Source organism: Cucurbita maxima, unplaced genomic scaffold (assembly GCF_002738345.1).
Source record: "Cucurbita maxima cultivar Rimu unplaced genomic scaffold, Cmax_1.0 Cma_Scf00018, whole genome shotgun sequence".
NCBI classification, from domain to species: Eukaryota; Viridiplantae; Streptophyta; class Magnoliopsida; order Cucurbitales; family Cucurbitaceae; genus Cucurbita; species Cucurbita maxima.
In genome coordinates, this window is record NW_019272034.1 from 1,865,850 (window position 1) to 1,884,467 (window position 18,618).

Here is an 18,618-nt window from a genome sequence, read left to right on the forward strand (position 1 = left end):
CTTTTTCGGATAAGGGCAACACTCAAAAGTCTTATCACATATAGAACAAATTAAATTGGTTACTAATTAATTTAATTGAAAGTAGTTGGTTCAATTATAACTCTTTTAAGCCTTTAATCTTGAATTAATTTATGAAGTTAAAAAATATTAAATATATTATTTAAAAAAAAATAAAACTCTAAATTTAGGTAAGGTTGAAAGGAAAACAGGTCAAAACAAAAAACAGAAACTTGAAAATGAAATAAATACCTAATTTAATGCTCAAAATAACTCTCTTTTTAACTCCCCCTTGTGTTAAAGCTTTCATATATAGAAACCACCCTCCCGCCACCGCCATTTCTAAGCTACCACAGGCTGCCGGCGAGACCACAGATCACCAACGGACGTTTTCGACGAACCCCACTTTGGATCACAGCCGACGGTACGTAATTTTTTGTTCTTCCAAATTGACAGCTTCCTTATTTTTCAAGCTAAAAACCTTCCCACCAACCGATTTCAATTCCTCTTGTTATTTTATGGATCCCCATCGCAAAGAAATCGAAGATTCTTAATGAACTCAACAAACCCAGAAAAGCCAACATCCCAAAACTCCGTTTTCTCATCCAAATCCACCTCTGAAATCGGATCATTTGGTTCTGTCGAGTGCATTTTTGTAGTGGGGAAGGTGGAAATTGGGGTTTTATTATGTTAGGCGGTGTTCAATTGGGTCTTTTAGCTGCGTGTATTGTGTTGTTTGTGCCGATGGGAATGGCGGGTTGGCATTTGAGCCGCAATAAGATGCTGTTCTTCAGCGGTGCCCTTTTCATCTCTCTCGCTATCGGTGTTCATCTCACGCCTTATATTCCTTCCGTTTCTGATTTCGTTACTACTGTTTCTTCTGTCGTCGTTTTCGATACTCGAGCTTCGTGTAATTCTCAGTTACATGAAGTAGTTTGGGAAGTCAAGCAGAGCGATGAATTTAACCCTTTGAGTAATAACTCTGTTAATTATGAGAAGTCGTGGAAATGGGGGAGATCTGCCCCTGTTATTGTTTGTGATTTTCAGAAATTTGATCCCATGGATGCCGCCGATTTGCTTAATGGATCGTGGGTTGTTGTGGCCGGTGACTCGCAGGCAAGATTGATTGCTCTGTCACTGCTGGATTTGATTTTGGATTCTCAACGAATGGGTGCCATTAGAGGCGATCTGTTCAAGCGGCATAGCAATTATCAGATTGTGATTGATGAATCTGGGATGAAATTGGATTTCATTTGGGCTCCTTATGCTTCTAATTTGACTGATTTAATGGCGGAATTCAAGCTAAATCTTAGCTACCCTGATGTTATAATCATGGGATCGGGGCTATGGCATATGCTTCATTTTACTAATGCATCAGATTTTCAATTGTCTTTGGATTCACTTAGACGTTCTGTTGTTTCACTGATTCCATCGACTCCGAATTTGGATTCTGAAGCGCCTTTGACGGGCTCTATCTCAACTAGAACCCCACATTTGTTCTGGATTGGAATGCCAACGCTGATTAACTCCATGTTGAACACCGAGGAGAAGAGGAAGAAGATGACTGATCTAATGAAGGTGGCTTATGATGAATCGCTCCGCAAGAGTAAGCTTCTGCGTTCATCTGGTGGCCCTCTCTTGTTGCTGGACATCGAAACTTTGAGTTGGAATTGCGGGGTTCGATGTACAGTGGATGGAATGCATTATGACGGTGTTGTATATGAAGCTGCCATTCATATTATGCTTAATGCTTTGCTTATTGAATCTCATCAGAAGCTATGAAGAAGGAGGTCGATGTTCCATTGATGCTCGTAGAAGAGTTCGTTTTTGAGGATTCTCTAACACTACAACATTCCTAAGATGAGAGGTGACTTCTACCCTTTTTCTATTTCTCGGTTTTCTTAGTCGATTTGATGAGATTAGGAGTTCCATTATTCTTTGTTTTTCGTCACCGGTTAATGTAATAACACGTAGGAACTCATTACATAAATCACAAGCCACGACATTTATATTGTATAGCTTTGGAGTTGGATCATCATTCATAAGTCCTCTAGGAATCTTTGACTGATCACATGAAAAGATAGCATGCCAAAGCATCGATGCTTTCGATTCGCTCCATCCTTTTGTTATTTGGTTTCTATTTCTTACATAATTGTATATATCTGGACAAGCTGTGACATTTTATTCTTCAATCAGATAAGTAACGTTTTTTATAAAGATTTATGCTATTGGATATGAAGTTTGTAATCTATCACTGTAAGCTTTCTTCTGAAGTCCAGCTGAATGGATTTCAGCGTTCATTTGCTCTGTACATTTGTATAGTTGTTATTCATAAAATCACACCAGAGCCTCATCCCGACATTTTACAAACTATCTCTATTCCTCTGAGATCCCACATTGGTTGGAGAGGGAAACGATGCATTCCTATTAAGGGTGTGGAAACTTCTCCTTAGTAGACGCGTTTTAAAAATCGTGAGGCTGACAGCGATACGTAATAGGCCAAAGCGGAAAATATCTACTAGCAGTGGTGTGCCAGTGAGGATGCTAGGCCCCCGAGGGCTGTTATTGTGTACTTGCTAATACTAAGGCCATAGGATGAAATTGAGCTGACATCAATCTTATAGAGAAGAGCCACACCCTTACTTGAATAGGATCTGTTCTATAGGTTTTACAACTGTGTCCTCGAGTTCTGAGAAGAACACGAGTGGATTATCGTCTCGGACATGATTGATTCCTCTAGCATTGAAAATACAATAGGATATCTAAAGTCAAGAACTTGAATACTATGTTCTAAAAATAGTAACTAAAAAAAGTGTTGCAGAAGAGCTAAAGAAACTTGGATTTCATGGTGGATGACAAGATCCATGCATGTCGTTTGAATTTAAAGAAATTTTATTGTATTTTTTTATGTTTTAGAGAATTATCTTTAAGATTACAAGTTATAATTAGCGGGTGGTCATTTTGATTCTAGTATTGATGGCCATTTTTATGCTTTAGTTTGAAGATTTTGGATATTATAATGAAAGTTGCATAATATGCTTCTTAAGACATAAGCTTGTTCCTTTACATTTCTTGTGTCTAGATTTGCATGCTAGAGTCATTCAAGTAGTCTTGATCAAGCTATCTTGTAGAGTGCTTCGAATTACGAATTTTTCTTACCCTTGATTTTGATCATCAAAGGAATCCGTTCCAAAACTTTCTCTTGGGTTGGTTCCCTATTGTTTTTGGAGTTCTTGGATAATTTAAATCTAAACATCTTGTTCTTCAACAAGATAATTAGATCGAATCTAAAGAGTTTCATAACAAGAAACCCAGAGGGAACCTGCAGCAAACAATAGAAAGGTTGAGAGACTCTGCCAACAATTAATTATCTTCATGTCCTTTAAGTATTGTGAATTTCTAGTTTTACAAACTATTACCCTATGGACAATATTGATTTCTCAATCTTCTTCACTTAGGCGTTACTGTTCCGCATCACTGCCTTCAAGCAATGGAACACGAGTCACCTTAGATAAGACCCGAAATGTAAATGTACTTGTAATTAGCTATGAAAGTTGTTTTGGTATTTGTTTAGCAATTGATTGCATTATGATTGATTTTCATTACGATTGGAGCTTATTTTCATTTGCATGCCCTCCGTTACCTTTGGGAAAATATCTACCTAAGACTGTCCCTTAGCCTGTAGGTTCTGACACAATGTTAGAATTCTAGCACTTTCATAGTGGTATCTCACTGATGGCTCAGGCTCTCTCGGAAGGGGGCTTTCTTTGCCCTCCACCTAAACTGTACAGGAAAGGCCCAAAGCCGGGAAAGTAAACGTGACCCCAGTGATTAAAGATACATGATTATCCTTTTATGGATAAAAGATATCAACTGTATGGTAGGAAACATGTAAATTGAGACAAACTATAGATTACAAGAACATGCTTTGAAGGATCTTGTTTTTTATTACTTGACACAGAACTGGGAGTAAACAGGGAACTGTAAACTTGCTTTTTGCAAGCCTCAAAGGGACAAAAGGATGGGAATTAACTGTGAAAAGGATGAAACATGGAAAACTATGAATTTGGAAGAACTAATCTTCTTCCTCATGGCTTCCACAAGATGGTGGTTTCAGCAATCATGGCGGTTGCAACATATGGATCCATGTTCGATGGTAATCTTCGGTCTTCAAAATATCCCTTTCCTTTCTTCTCAGTGTCTCGTCCTACTCGAACAGATGCACAACGATTTGCAACACCCTATCATAATTTATGATCCCAAACATGTAAATATATCGACCTTCGAATGTCAAACAAAAAAAATCATGTAACATAAGATATGGAAAAAGGAATAGGTTATACCCAAGAGAAGGTGTCGATATCGTTTGTTTCATGTTGTCCATTGAGACGATGCTTGTTGCCTTCTCTATATGCAGCAATGTGTTCTTTGTGCCTAAGCTTCAACTTCTCAATTGCTTTCTTGATCACCTTAATACCACCATCGTCCCTCATTGACTTCGTACTAAGAAATGATTATCAAACACGTTGGTTCAACGCTAGATCGCAGTTTATGGTTCAACCAGTACAAAAATGGTGTTTCATTACCTGTAGTTTATGTCAGCACAAGCAGCATTCCAATCTCCCTATTGTTATTTAGAAAGAAAAACTATCAAAGACGATAAACTAGAAAGAAAGGAGGCCTAAAAAAAACTCTCCAAAAGAAAAGTTGATGAACAAGAGGCTCTTAGATTGTACCTGGATTGGTTTTGGATCAAAACTAAGGACTACCCCAGCAATCTCTGTTATCCTCTGTTAGTACAAAATCGAGACCGTAAGAACCGACGAAAATATAGGCGTTTGAGCAATCTTTTACAACTTAAGTTACCTCCAAGATGTAACGAGCAACCCACATTTCATCCCCAGCAGATATACCAACCGAGGGACCAACTTGAAATTCCCACTATATTGGAACAAAAAAAAGCATAACATAAGAACATAATCATGATCAAACCATGGCAGAACCAGGAAAAAGGAAGATGCTATACCTGTCCTGGCACCACTTCTCCGTTGATGCCACTAATGTTAACACCAGCATATAAACAAGCTTTGTAATGAGCATCAACAATGTCACGGCCGAAGGCTTTGTCGGCACCAACACCGCAATAGTATGGTCCCTATTGACAATTGAAATCATATTCTACTTGAATTTTTGATTAAACAGAAATATAGTGTGTCTCACTGAATCTATTCAAGTCAACTAATCGTTTCTTGTAGTGTTAATTACCTGTGGCCCAGGGAAACCACCAATCGGCCACCCGATCGGCCAGTTTACGTCCTTTTGCAACAAGGTGTACTCTTGCTCTATACCATACCTGTGTTTCCAAAACAAATGAGCGAATCAACATGAAGATTCACACTAGACTAGGACTAAAAGTATCTGCCATTATATAACATCAACATGTATCATTCACTTTCAAGTTTCAATAGATATCAACATTTTACATCATTTCATAACAGAGATATCAGGTGACAATCTGATACTCACCATGGTACTTCAGCAGCAACATCAGGATGGCTAAAGATCTTGGCAGCAGCAGGTCTCTTGTTCGTCGGGATCGGCTCTCCGGCTGCTGTGTAAGCATCACATAAAACCTAAGCAGTCAAAATTATCATCGTCAAGCTCAAGCCATTTCATATCAGTATACAACATATGAACACTAGACAGACAGGAATTTGTAGTCCAAATGGGAACTTAGAACTTACAAGAATATTGTTGCCTCTCCTAAAAGGGTCCCTAAAAATTGCTTGTGGGCTGTGATTCATCATTTAACAAGAAAAAAATGTCAAGATCCAATCATTTGTAGAGAAATCTATGGAGAAAGAGCTGACATAATGAACTCACTAGAGTATCACTTCACTGTCTTCGCCGGAGGCTTGGCCGGTGCTGGATCCATCATAACTCCATCTGGGAACATCTGAAGGATCACTTACAGGGCCACAAAGGGTCTTCATGTGCAACACACAATCAAAGAACATCAATAGTTGAAAGATTTCATGTTTTAAAACTAACTTCTTCATAAGGAAGAGAAATTACCCTTGCTTTGCTTCTGAGATCCATGCCTGACCCACCAATCCTGCTCAAATGGAACATAAAAAACAAAAAAAAAAAAACCAAATACTATGATTAGCCCAAAATCATAAGAGCAAAGCCCCACCCTTCGTGTAACGGTCCAAGCCCACCGCTAGTAGATATTGTCCGTTTGGGGCTTTTTCTCTCGGACTTACTCTCAAAATTTTTAAAGCACGTTTATTAGGGAGAGGTTTTCACACTCTTATAAATAGTGATTCATTCTCCTTCCAACCAACGTGAGATCTCACACTTCAACTTCAATTATTTGTAGAATTGAAAAAAACACAACCAAAACACAAAGAGCAGATGTTGAACTTTACACGATCAATGAAGAACAATTTCAGTAACTAAAGCCGGCCCATCAAGAACATAAAACGATAATCGAGATTTTAGCGAGCAGATATAACGGTTGGGACAATAAGGAGAGTGTAAGAGAAATTTCTCTTAGTCAGCTAAAACTTGACGAGGACTTGAAATATTCTTGTTCATAGTCGAGACCCTTAATATGATATAAAATTAAGACTCAAAACTAGCTCATACTATATATATATATATATATAATTTGTAAATAAATATATTGGACAAGGACGAGAAAGACTTGTTTTCATGCATGCCCTGCCCTGCTCCGCTGACATCCCTATAAACTAGAGGGTTCAAAACTTAAGAATGGAGGAGAATGAAAAGAGGAAAAAGTTGAGGGGAGCTGACCATATATACTCAGCAATGACCTTGTCGGTGGAGTCGGGGAGGTCGAAGTTGACGAGATCTGAGAGCACCGACATTGTCTTCTTCTTCGAGCTTAAGAGGGAATGAGTTGATTGATTCGTGCTCTGAAATTTTGGTGAGAAATGAAGAGTAGAGCTTGGGTTTTATAGATGTACAATGCCACACTTACTTGCATAAAAAGCTTAAACAATTATTTTTTTCCTTTTTTAAAGTTAAAAAAACATATTGGACCTTTCTTAAAGTGGTAATATTTAATTAATGGAGCTAAAATGACTCGAACCATCAAAATTTAGTTGTGTTATATTTTTCTCGATTTGGATTGAGTTGAATTTTTGAAAAATCGAAAATTTGGATGGGTTTGCAGGTTAACAATTTGCCCGACCACTCGAAAATAGGGTTCGGATTGCTCAAGTCACCCATCAATTTCGAGTGGGTTAAAAGATTTTAATTACACGAGCCCCTAATAATTAATAATTAATAAATAAGCATAATATCCATTCTAATATCGAGTTAAAATATTTGCGAGTAAACGCGTGTACATGACATATAATAAAACATTTCCTCAACTCAAATTAATAAATAATTTTGTAATAAACTAATGATAAAATTGGGATTTTAAAATGACAGCACAACAAGAATTTTTTTTTTCATGATTTTATTATTTAATTAAATGTTATATTGATATTTTAATCAGTTAAAATTTTAAAAAGAATATCTTAATAAGAATAATATATTTTAGTGTTATTTTGATTCTCAATTTTTTTTAAACTCGATGAACTTTCTAAATTTTTTTTATTTCAATTCGAAAAAAAAAAAACAATAGTGAAAAAAATAATATTCTTATTCCGATTCCGATTAAACGAAACTAGAGTTTGACACATGTTTATTCCGTAAATGTTGATAAAGTAAGATTATATAAATTTAAATTTTTTTAGGGTTGGTTTGGACTAAAAATAAGATATAAATGTAATTCGCTAACAAATATTGTCTGTTTTGGTCCGTTATGTATCGTTGTTAGCTTAACGGTTTTAAAACGCATCTGATAGAGAGAGGTTTCCAAATTTTTATAAGAAAAGTTTCGTTCCTTTCTCCGACCGACGTGAAACCTCAAAATAAATGTTTGAGAATTGCATGAAAATATTAGGTAAAATTAGTATAAATAAATAATATTTCAATTTAATTCTCGTAACTACTTCTTAGTGTATCAGTTAATTTTAGATATTATCGTTAATTGATATATTTAATTAAGTCAAAGTATTAAAATAATTTAAGTAATTAAATTTTGCTTTAATTTTGATGCGTTAATAAGTATATTATAAATAAATATGACTTAAATTTAAGTTTTTGAGTATATTTAGGAAATAAAATTGTAGATAAATAAATAAAAAGACAGAGAGAAACGAAGGTGATATGATAAAATAAATTGAAAAATAACTAAAGGAAGGAAAAAAAAAATGTAAAATAAAAACAAATTTGGTTGATATTTATTAGATGAATTTATTACTAATACAAATTTTAATTCTATAATTCAAACCAAAAGATTTTCGGATATAAGAATATTTAAGTAGAATATATTTTATTCTTAATCAAAAGAATTTCTAATAAATAATAATAAAAAATATTCTTATTCAAATTACACTTTTCCTTATTCCTTCATTATCATATCGTTGAAGATATGATAAATAATAAAATATCATCGTTGGTTCAATAATTGTATAAATTTATTATCTATATATTTTATGAAAATAATTTAGGTATTTTAGTAATTTCTGTAAATACGCCTTCACCCGAACCAAGTTTTCATCCCGAGAAATCTCAAGCAGTCTGCAATTCAAAGTGTAGTAGTATTCTATAGAGTGTTTCTTCTCGATTAGTGGTTAATAAATAGTGGAGTGTTTTCCACATCGAGTTGTATTCAATATTCTATGAACAAAAATTCGATTAATAAAATTGATAAAACGATTTTATCTTACCGAAAAGAGAAAATAAGAATAAAAGGTCAACTTTATGTACTTATCCATATAATAGTTTTTTAACGGAACTATACTTTTTAAAAGTTTACAGAAAACAATATCTAATGCTTCGTATTTATAACCAAATTACCATTATGACCTTATTAATGTTCTTCCAATATTTTTTTATATCCCTTAATGTAATAAATAAATGAAATAAATTCATAAATATATTACAATAGATCGTTATAAACGTGTACTTTAATCTAATTTTTTAAAAATATATATTGAAATTAAGTTACAAATATTAATTCAATTTTTTTAAAAAAGAAATTAATAGATTTTTTTACGTATTAATATTTTATTGAGTTACAAATCTTACCGTTCAAATAATTGAGCCAGATCTAAAAATGTCTTAACTAGGCCCATTCGAGTAGTTTAGGGTCCAATGTATAGACTTGAGTGTCAATACAAAAAGTTTAGTAGGGGTTGAATTTGATTAGTTTAATTTAATTTGGTTCAATTTCGAGGCTAATTTGGTCAATTCGGTGAGTCGGGTTATGTCATTTGAAATTTGACTAAATTTAAGTTTAAAACATTGATTCTTGTAATTAAAGCTAGCTCAGTTATTAATTTCAACATCTAAAATGGTTGAAATTATAATAATCAAAGGGAGAACAAATAGCATTACAAGGGAGAGAAAATAAACTTTTCATGATGTCTCCACCTGAATGAAAATGGCTCAAGATGTACTATAGGGGTACCATGGTATCATGGTGTTAGCTCTCCACCATCCCTGGACTCTGTGGCCTAAGTGAGCTACCCTGTGACACATACGTGCGTCACAGTGTGGGCGAGCGTGTCGAGACGAGTGTCTCGGGCGACTTCCTTTGAAATGGGTTTTTGAAGGACAGTACCAGACGGCACGGGTGTGCCGGTATTGCGCCCTAGCCCGCGTGTTGGAGGTTGCTACATACACCCGCTATCCGGGACGGTATCCGTAAATGACTCGGCATGGGCACGGGAGGGCCTATGCCTCGATAGAACCCAGATGGATGGATGTTCGGAAAGTTCCGATGAGATGAACGACACGCGGGCCCATTCTCGATGGCATGACTGAATGAGTTGTGATGGCCGACGACATCCCGAGACTCGGGATGGCGCCAAGACATATGGACCCTATTGATGGGGATCGAGATGACAAGATGAGATGCGATGTTATATTGAGAGACCTTGGCCCGAGTAGAGGCAAGGTCGAGCCGAATGAGTTGGTCTAGCGTAGAGGCAAGTCGGATGTGTCGCAGATGATTGAACATACACGCACAGGCGACGTATGTGGTTGAACAAGCTTGGATTCCGCACAAGCGATGTTCGATTGGCGAAGACAAACCTCGCCTAAGGTCCAACGAAGCCACAAAGCCGGGGCGAAAAATACATATGGGGCTTAATTCCCCTTAAGGCTAGTCGTGAGCATGTATAGATCACGACGCCGCACGGTCAAGAAGGTAGGACCGTGACAGTTGGCGCACTTTTTCTAAAGTAATTTTATGTTGGATAATATACCGGAAAACATGTCGAAAGAATTTGTGTTGATTTGTAGGATATGTCATAAAGGAATTGTGTTGGCCCTGAACTATAAAAATAGTTTTCACCCTCAAGAATCGAGTAAAAATTTAGAAGTAAAAGAAGCCAAACAAATTTTATTAGTGATAGAAACCATATGTTATTCAATACTTGACACAGAGCTGGGAGTAATGGGGAACGGGAATCTTAGCTTTTTGCAAAGCTCAAATGGAAGAGTAAAATAACAATAATAGTACACAAAAGGATAGGAATTAACTGTGAAGATGATGAAACAAGGAAAACTATGAATTTGGAAGAACTAATCTTCTTCCTCATGGCTTCCACAAGATGGTGGTTTCAGCAACCATGGAAGTCACGACATATGGATCCATGTTCGACGCTGGTCTTCGGTCTTCAAAATATCCCTTTCCTTCCTTCTCCGTGTCTCGTCCTACTCGAACAGACGCACCGCGATTCGCAACACCCTGTCATATTTCATTACTCCAAACGTGTAAGCATTTTGATCTTCAAATGAGTATCATAATACCCGAATCGAAAACAAAGTCGATATGACATGAAAAAAGAAACATGCTATACCCAAGAGAATGTGTTGATGTCGGCTGTTTCGTGTCGTCCAGTGAGACGGCGCTCGTTGCCTTCTCCATATGCAGCAATGTGTTCTTTGTGCCTGAGCTTCAACTTCTCAATTGCTTTCTTGATCACCTCGTAACCACCATCTTCCCTCATCGACTTCGTACTGAGAAATGATATTATCAAACGTGTTACTATCCATGCTCGATCGCAGTTAATGGTTTACTCGATTAAAGATCGTGTTTCATTACCTGTAGTTCGTGTGAGCACCAGCACCATTCCAATCTCCCTGGTGTTATTCAGAAAGAAGAATGATTAGGAGGGAAAAAAAAGTACTCTCCAAAAGAAAAGCTAATGAACAAGAGGTTCTCAGATTTTACTTGAATTGGTTTTGGATCAAAAGAAACAACTACTCCAGCAATCTCTGTTATCCTCTGTTAGTACAAACTTGAGAGCGTAAGAATCAATGAACATATAGGCATTTGAGCAATCTTTTACAACTTAAGTTACCTCCAAGATGTAACGAGCAACCCACAATTCATCCCCAGCAGATATACCAACTGAAGGACCAACTTGAAATTCCCACTATATTGGAACAAAAAAAAGCATAACATAAGAACATAATCATGATCAAACCATGGCAGAACCAGGAAAAAGGAAGAAGCTATACCTGTCCTGGCATCACTTCTCCGTTGATGCCACTAATGTTAACACCAGCATATAAACAAGCTTTGTAATGAGCATCAACAATGTCACGGCCGAAGGCTTTGTCGGCACCAACACCGCAATAGTACGGTCCCTATCGACAATTGAAATTATATTCTACTTGAATCTTTGATTAAACAGAAATATAGTGTCTCACTGAATCTATTCAAGTCAACTAATCGTTTCTTGTAGTGTTAATTACCTGTGGCCCAGGGAAACCACCAATCGGCCACCCGATCGGCCAGTTTACGTCCTTTTGCAACAAGGTGTACTCTTGCTCAATACCATACCTGTGTTTCCAAAACAAATTAGCAAGCCAGGATTATATGTATCTGCTATTATATAATATCAACATGTTTTTGATGTTCCTGTGAACATTTCTTTTGCTGAAAGTTCACTTTCATGGCATTTGTAGATATGAACATTTTACATCTTTTCATAAGCATAAATATGAGGTAACAATTTGATAATCACCATGGGACTTCAGCAGCAACATCGGGATGGCTGAAGATCTTAGCAGCAGCGTGTCTCTTGTTCGTCGGGATCGGCTCTCCGGCTGGTGTGTAAGCATCACACACAACCTAAGCAGTCAAAATTATCATTGTCAAGCTCAAGCCATTCCAAATCAGTAAATAACATATGAACTCTAGACAGGAACTTGTAGTCCAAATGGAAACTTAGAACTTACAAGAATATTGTTGCCTCTCCTAAAAGGATCCCTAAAAATTGCTTGTGGGCTGTGATTCATCATTTAACAAGAACAAGAAAAAGAAAATGTCAAGATCCAATCATTTGTAGAAATCTATGGAGCAAGAGAAGACAAAATGAACTCACTAAAGGATCACTTCACTGTCTTCTCCTGGGGCTTGGCCAGTGCTAGATCCATCGTAGTTCCACTTGGGAAGCTTTGAAGGATCACTTACAGGGCCAGAAAGGGTCTTCATATGCAAAAGAACACAACACATAATCAAAGGAAATCAATATTTGAAAAGAAAAACAGATCCAATAAAGATTTCATGTTTTGAAAATAGCTTCTCTTCAAAAAGAAGAGAAATTACCCTTGCTTTGCTTCTGAGATCCATGCCTGATCCACCAATCCTGCTCAAATGGAACCATAAACAAATTAGCACAAGATCAAAAAGGAAAACCAATATAGAATCAGAAAAACCCTCAGTAAATATGATGATCCTTTAACTTCAACGATTTGCAGAATCAGAAAACACAGCCAGAACACTGAGCAGATGCAGAACATTACAAAATCATCGAAGAACAGTTTCAGTACATAAAGTTCATTCAGCAAGAACAAAACGAATTCAAAGGAACAAAGAAAAGAAAAACCCCATAGTCGAGATTTTAGCAAGCAATAAACAGAGCACACACAATCGTCCGCAAAATTGCCCCAATCTCAGTTCCGAATCTCAAACAACACAACCTCTCAACTTCAATCCATTTTCCCAAATCTTTCTCAGTGAACAAACAGCACAAACGAGCAAAAACATGTGAAAAAAGAAAAACAAAACTTACAACTCACAAGAGAGGCATTTCTAGCCTTATCCACAGAATCACAGCAGCAAAATCAGCGGAAAACTCGAGAAAAAAAACAGGGGATTATGGAAGGGAAGCAGAATAAAAGAGAGAAGCGAAAGAAATTGGGGGAACTGACCATATATACTCTGCAATAATCTTCTCGGTGGAGTCGGAGAGGTCGAGATTGACGAGATCTGAGAGAACAGACATTTTCTTCTTCTGCTTCTTCTTCTTCTTCTACTTCGTGTGATCGCTAGAGAACACACAAATCAATAAGAGCTTCAGAAGGAATGATTTGATTCCCGCTCTCTGTTGAAATTTTGCAGAGTAATGAAGAACAGAGCTTGGGTTTTATAGATACAATGACAGCACCAAACTTTTGGAACATCATTCAAATTAACTTTACTTTTTTAAAAATTAATAAAAAAAAAAACATTTTATCTTTTAATTTTTAAATATCACATGTGAATGGCTCAAATTTCAACCTTGATTAACTCATCTGAATCCGTAACACAAATATAATTTTTTATTATATCATCAATAAAGCCAAAATTGCATCTCGAAACAGGTCCAAGAGAGGATCAAGACTCAATGGCTCGAGTAGCAGCTCGAAGCCGATGAGGTCGAGAGGTTACTATTCTCTTACTTTAATTTCAAAAAGTGCACGTAAAAATTAAGACAATAGATTCAACCAAATACGTCTTGATTAAGATTAACATAAATTAAGTTATTTCAAAATATTTTTTTTCAAAGATTATTTAAAAATAACAGTCAACATTTAATATATTAGCTATTAACCAGTTAAAGCATTTTTGGATACTGACGTGCATTTTCTTTTTCTGCAATAATAATTAAAATGGTTCAACCATTAATAACTTGAGAATTAAAAATAATAATAATTGTGATTTGATTCAATTCCACCGGCACAAAAGAATCTGTGGATTTTTTTTTCATTCAAAAAACACTTGAAAATTTTAAAATGAATTATTTATTTTGATCCTCGAATCAAAATAATTAAAAATAATAATAATAATAAAGTTCGTAGAATCTATACGAGTCTCGATTCTAAGTTTAAGATTCTTATAAAGATCTGGAACTCGACCTAAACACATGATGCCTTCGATTTTTTCTTGCATTTCTCGTGACATGACTAGATTATCTATTTATCTTGAACGGCAAATTCGATTAGCTTTGGAGTATTTATAATTGAGGTACTTAAAATAATAGTACATCTTGTTGATATAAATAAAAACTATCGTCTTTTTAGTATTTAAATATGGTATCCGTTCATTCGCATATCATAATTACCCTAAATTTATTTGATAAATATGTTTTTTTGGTAAATCATAGCGATTAAAAAAATTAAAAAAAAAAACATATATGATGATATTTTTTCAAAAATATCTTTAAAGAAGTCCTCAAATAGGTGATATTTTTTTAAATCATAAAGTATAGTCTATTTTCATTTCATTAGTGTGTCTCCCAACCATAAAATAATAAATTTGCCTATTCTTTTTTAAAAAAATTAAATTCAATTAAAAAAAATTATAAATGATTTAACACAAAATCACCAATCATTAGTGTGATGACAAAATAATTTATTATTGTCCGCTTATGTTATAATGTTTCACAAAATAATTGATCATAAATTATTTGAATATAAATGGCTCCAAATAAATGTGTACATTAAAGTTAAAAAAAAAAAACAAAAAACAAAATTGGTAGAAGGTAAAAATATCTATAATTTAATTTAAATGAGTCAAAACAAATAGAATATAAATTACACATTTCACTTTTTAAAAATAATTGGAATAACTTAGCTTAATATTAGATATTAATATCATTCGATAAATTTGTATTTAATATTTTTATTTAATTTATTAAAATTTTAATTAACACATGAAAAAAAAATCTTAAAAACCCTATTCTTTTTTATTAGGTATTCTTTTCTAATTAATTAAATAAGTTGTTAAAAAAGCATTAGTTGAACAAATTATATGTTTTCAATTAAATATTATATTGATGTATTATTTATTAGTTAAAAAATATTTAAAAAAAAAAAAGAGTATCTTAATAATTATTAAATAAAAATATTATAAATAAGTGAATGGTGAGAATATGAAGAAAATATAATGAAAGTTTAAGGACTAAGTTGCAATATAATTTATTTAAATTTGTGGCCCTAACAATAAAGGGTAAAAATGGGAAGCAAAATTGTTAGGTGGTTGGAGGAAAGTGGAGGTGGGGATGATCACGTGGGCGTTGTACGGTGGAGGACAAAAAAGTTGGTGTGTTTTTCAAGGAAGCCCCTAAATAAAATCTCTATTTTGACCTTTTTTTAAAGAAGAGGGACACGCGTGGTAATTTCCGTCAATTTGTGGGGCCCACTCTAATTCTTTCTTTTTTTTTTTCCTCCCCTTTCTTTTGGAATGAGCACTTACAAAAAGTCACACGTGGAATCTTCAATTCAATATTCTATTTCAATAAAACTTTTCAAAATATTCCATTTAAACCAATATATAGTTTCCGGCCAGAGAAAAAATAATTCATGACGTCATAATTCTATACGTCTCCCCAGATACATAAATAAACTCATGTCACATCTGAATGAGAGCGGTCATAAGGATAAAACGACGACCAACCATTAAAAGAAATAAAAATTACTATTTATATCAACAAAATGCATCTTCCTTTTCAAGCAATTCTGATACATGACAAAAGACTTATATTGATAGGTAGAGATAGAATCTTCACTCTTAGAAACGATTTGTAAATAACGTGTCTACGTCATACAAAATTGTTAAGACGATCAAGTGTTGTAAATCCTAGACGTAGGTCGTTATATCTGATTAATTGAAAGGGTTTTTGTTAAGGATATTTAGTAATAAATTATAGTTTACCATATATATTATATTTGATATTTTATTATAAGACAAATATCTAATATTTGCCTTATTATCATAAGTATCTTTTCATTTATTGTTATTTTTATTTATTACTATTTCCATATCCTTGTAATTCATTTGATTATAAATAAGATAACTTTTACACCATTTAGGAGTGGTGAATTAATCAAACATTCACAGTTTTGATTTGCACTAAGTTTTCAATTCTAATTTTTTATACTTTTATGACATCATTTTATTTTCTTTTTAAAAAACAACTTTTTTTTAAGTGAGTAAAACCAACCTCCGCCTTCCATTCTAAATAGGTGGGCTACGACTTAGACTTTGACACTAAGCCTTTATTTTTATTATTATTATTATTATTTGTCTCAATAATTTTTATAATTATTTAAGATAAGTTACTCCATGAATATATTTTAATTTCATTTCTATAGTTTAGATTTTTTTTAACATTATATTACAAATGATTTAATAATGTTAGTTCCTAATTTAGTTAATATATTTATTTATTTATTACTTTTATAGGCTCTAAATTAGATAATATACCTAACTTCTCGTGAGTCACATGTTGTACATTATAATGATGATAAAGTTAGATATTTATAATGATGATAAAGTTCAGATGTTTTTAACCGCTTAAACATATTAATTAGGTAGAAAAAATTATACCGTTAAAATATTTTTATTCCAGTGATTTTTTTATTAAAAAATATTTTAATAAAAATATTAATGTTAAATTAATAAATATACCGCTAAATTTGGTGCTCTATCTCAAAAATACTCCAACTTTTAAAATTTTAATAATATATTTAAATTTTTTAGTACCATTAATATATTTTGGATGATATTAAAAATACTATTAAATTTAAATGGAAATGCATTTTTATTAATATAGTCAAATATTAATATGAGAACAAAATAAGAATATTAAATTGGAAGATTGAAAGTTGAAAAGTTGCATTTATGACCCAACTAACAACGCAACGTTATTATTTTGTATTTAATTTTCTTTCTACTTTTAATTTCTCTTCTCTACTATTTTATTATTACTTAAATTTTAAATTCCTCAATTTCTAAAATATTATAAAATTATTTAATTTTTTTTATATATATAATAATCTAGATCTAAAAGCTACAAAATATAAATTATTAAATAATAATATTTTGAAATTTAATTTTGATGAAATTTCATATAGCAAAGACTAAATTAAATTATTACGAAATTCTAGAGATTTAAATGTTTTATATTAAAATTTATGCGTGATAAATCAATGTTGTCACGACCAAAATGTAATTTTTAATGAAATAAAATAAAATAAACAATATTATATACTTGAATAATTGAAGATTCTTTGAACATGTATACAATTTAATATCATTTTAAGTGAAGAATATGTATAATACCATTAGCCAATGCTTATGTAATATGGTATGGTTTTTCTGGTTTTGTCGTTACAGTTGCTTTTTTAAAATAATATCTCATATATATAAAAATTATATTAATTAGTATCAACTATTTTTTTATTGATAATGACGTCGACTACATAATAATTTATATTAAATAGTATTTGCAGTTTTAATTAAAAAAATATTAATATGATTTACTTGTTGGTTTATTTTTTTTTTTAGAGATGGAGCATTTAAAATTAAAATTTATTTAAAAAATTGTGGAGAAAAAGAAGCTTTTTGAGACGCCACTCAAAACGCAGCAAACAAACCAAAACACGAACATACATAATATTTTAGACATCGTCTCATAGTGTCGAGATGCTTTAGAATTGAAGCCTACAAACCCTCCAAACCTCTTTATTTTTTGGTATGCTCGACAATCCAACCATCCGACCAGCTCTTAAACAAACCATATTTCTTTATATGTTCATGATCTTCCTTTTATGTTGGTTTTTTTAGATTTATCATTTATTTAATTTTTTAATATTCGATTTAAACTTATAATTTTTTAGTTAAAATATATATTAATAGATTGAATTATGAATAACTAATTAATTATATATTTTAACCGATTGAATTATATTTAATTGGATACTTCTATAATTTTGTTGACTTGCTTGTTCTTCCCCAAACAAACCAAATATATATATATATAACGTCCCAATCATGATAAATTTTCATTATTATTATATTTTTTTAAAATAAATAATTTAAAACTAACTCTATATTAAAAATTATTATTTTTAAAATTATTTAAGATAAATAGAATCTTCCATCCATAAGGTAAACTAATATATACTCAAAATACATTTAATTTTATTAATTAAATAAGGATGTTAATGAATTCATTATAACCAATTTAAACATAACTCAACCAATTATTCTTAGCTAAGAGATCGTCGTCCATCTTATAATCGTTAACTTTAAAAAAAAAAAATGATCGAATTAATTAAAACATTATATATAATTATTTTGTATTTTTGTTTAGTGTTCCTTTGGATTCATAAAGGTCACTCCAAGTTGGCAATGAAGGTTTTGTGAAAGGACAAGTCATAGGATAAATAAATAACAAAAAAAAAAAAAAAAAAAAA

The 18,618-nt window shown here is 32.8% G+C and overlaps 2 protein-coding genes across 6 annotated transcripts; one reads left to right on the forward strand and one right to left on the reverse strand.

Annotated features, from left to right (window-relative positions):
- Positions 1-283: 283 nt before the first annotated feature.
- On the forward strand, positions 284-5,630 carry LOC111492676. Of its 2 annotated transcripts, none has more exons than XM_023142068.1 (2): positions 284-1,864; positions 5,496-5,630. In XM_023142068.1, exon 1 carries the CDS (start codon positions 685-687, stop codon positions 1,777-1,779), a length of 1,095 nt encoding a protein of 364 aa, XP_022997836.1. In that variant the 5' UTR covers positions 284-684; the 3' UTR covers positions 1,780-1,864; positions 5,496-5,630. The 2 variants fall into 2 exon arrangements, with proteins under 2 accessions (XP_022997836.1, XP_022997835.1); XM_023142067.1 differs by having other exon boundaries at positions 5,466-5,550.
- On the reverse strand, positions 3,874-13,513 carry LOC111492678 (glutamine synthetase cytosolic isozyme). 4 transcript variants are annotated; one of them, XM_023142073.1, is made up of 12 exons: positions 6,817-6,933; positions 6,073-6,112; positions 5,881-5,984; positions 5,742-5,790; positions 5,524-5,630; positions 5,263-5,350; positions 5,024-5,152; positions 4,864-4,938; positions 4,734-4,787; positions 4,584-4,621; positions 4,341-4,500; positions 3,874-4,238 (listed from the first exon to the last, which is right to left on the reverse strand). In XM_023142073.1, exons 1-12 carry the CDS (start codon positions 6,888-6,890, stop codon positions 4,086-4,088), a joined length of 1,071 nt encoding a protein of 356 aa, XP_022997841.1. In that variant the 5' UTR covers positions 6,891-6,933; the 3' UTR covers positions 3,874-4,085. The 4 variants fall into 4 exon arrangements, with proteins under 4 accessions (XP_022997841.1, XP_022997839.1, XP_022997838.1 ...); XM_023142071.1 differs by lacking the exons at positions 4,584-4,621; positions 4,734-4,787; positions 4,864-4,938; ... (5 more) ...; positions 6,073-6,112; positions 6,817-6,933 and adding exons at positions 11,192-11,233; positions 11,325-11,374; positions 11,451-11,525; ... (5 more) ...; positions 12,704-12,743; positions 13,309-13,513 and having other exon boundaries at positions 3,927-4,238; XM_023142070.1 differs by lacking the exons at positions 3,874-4,238; positions 4,341-4,500; positions 4,584-4,621; ... (7 more) ...; positions 6,073-6,112; positions 6,817-6,933 and adding exons at positions 10,470-10,834; positions 10,947-11,106; positions 11,192-11,233; ... (7 more) ...; positions 12,704-12,743; positions 13,309-13,509.
- Between the last annotated feature and the right edge of the window lie 5,105 nt (positions 13,514-18,618).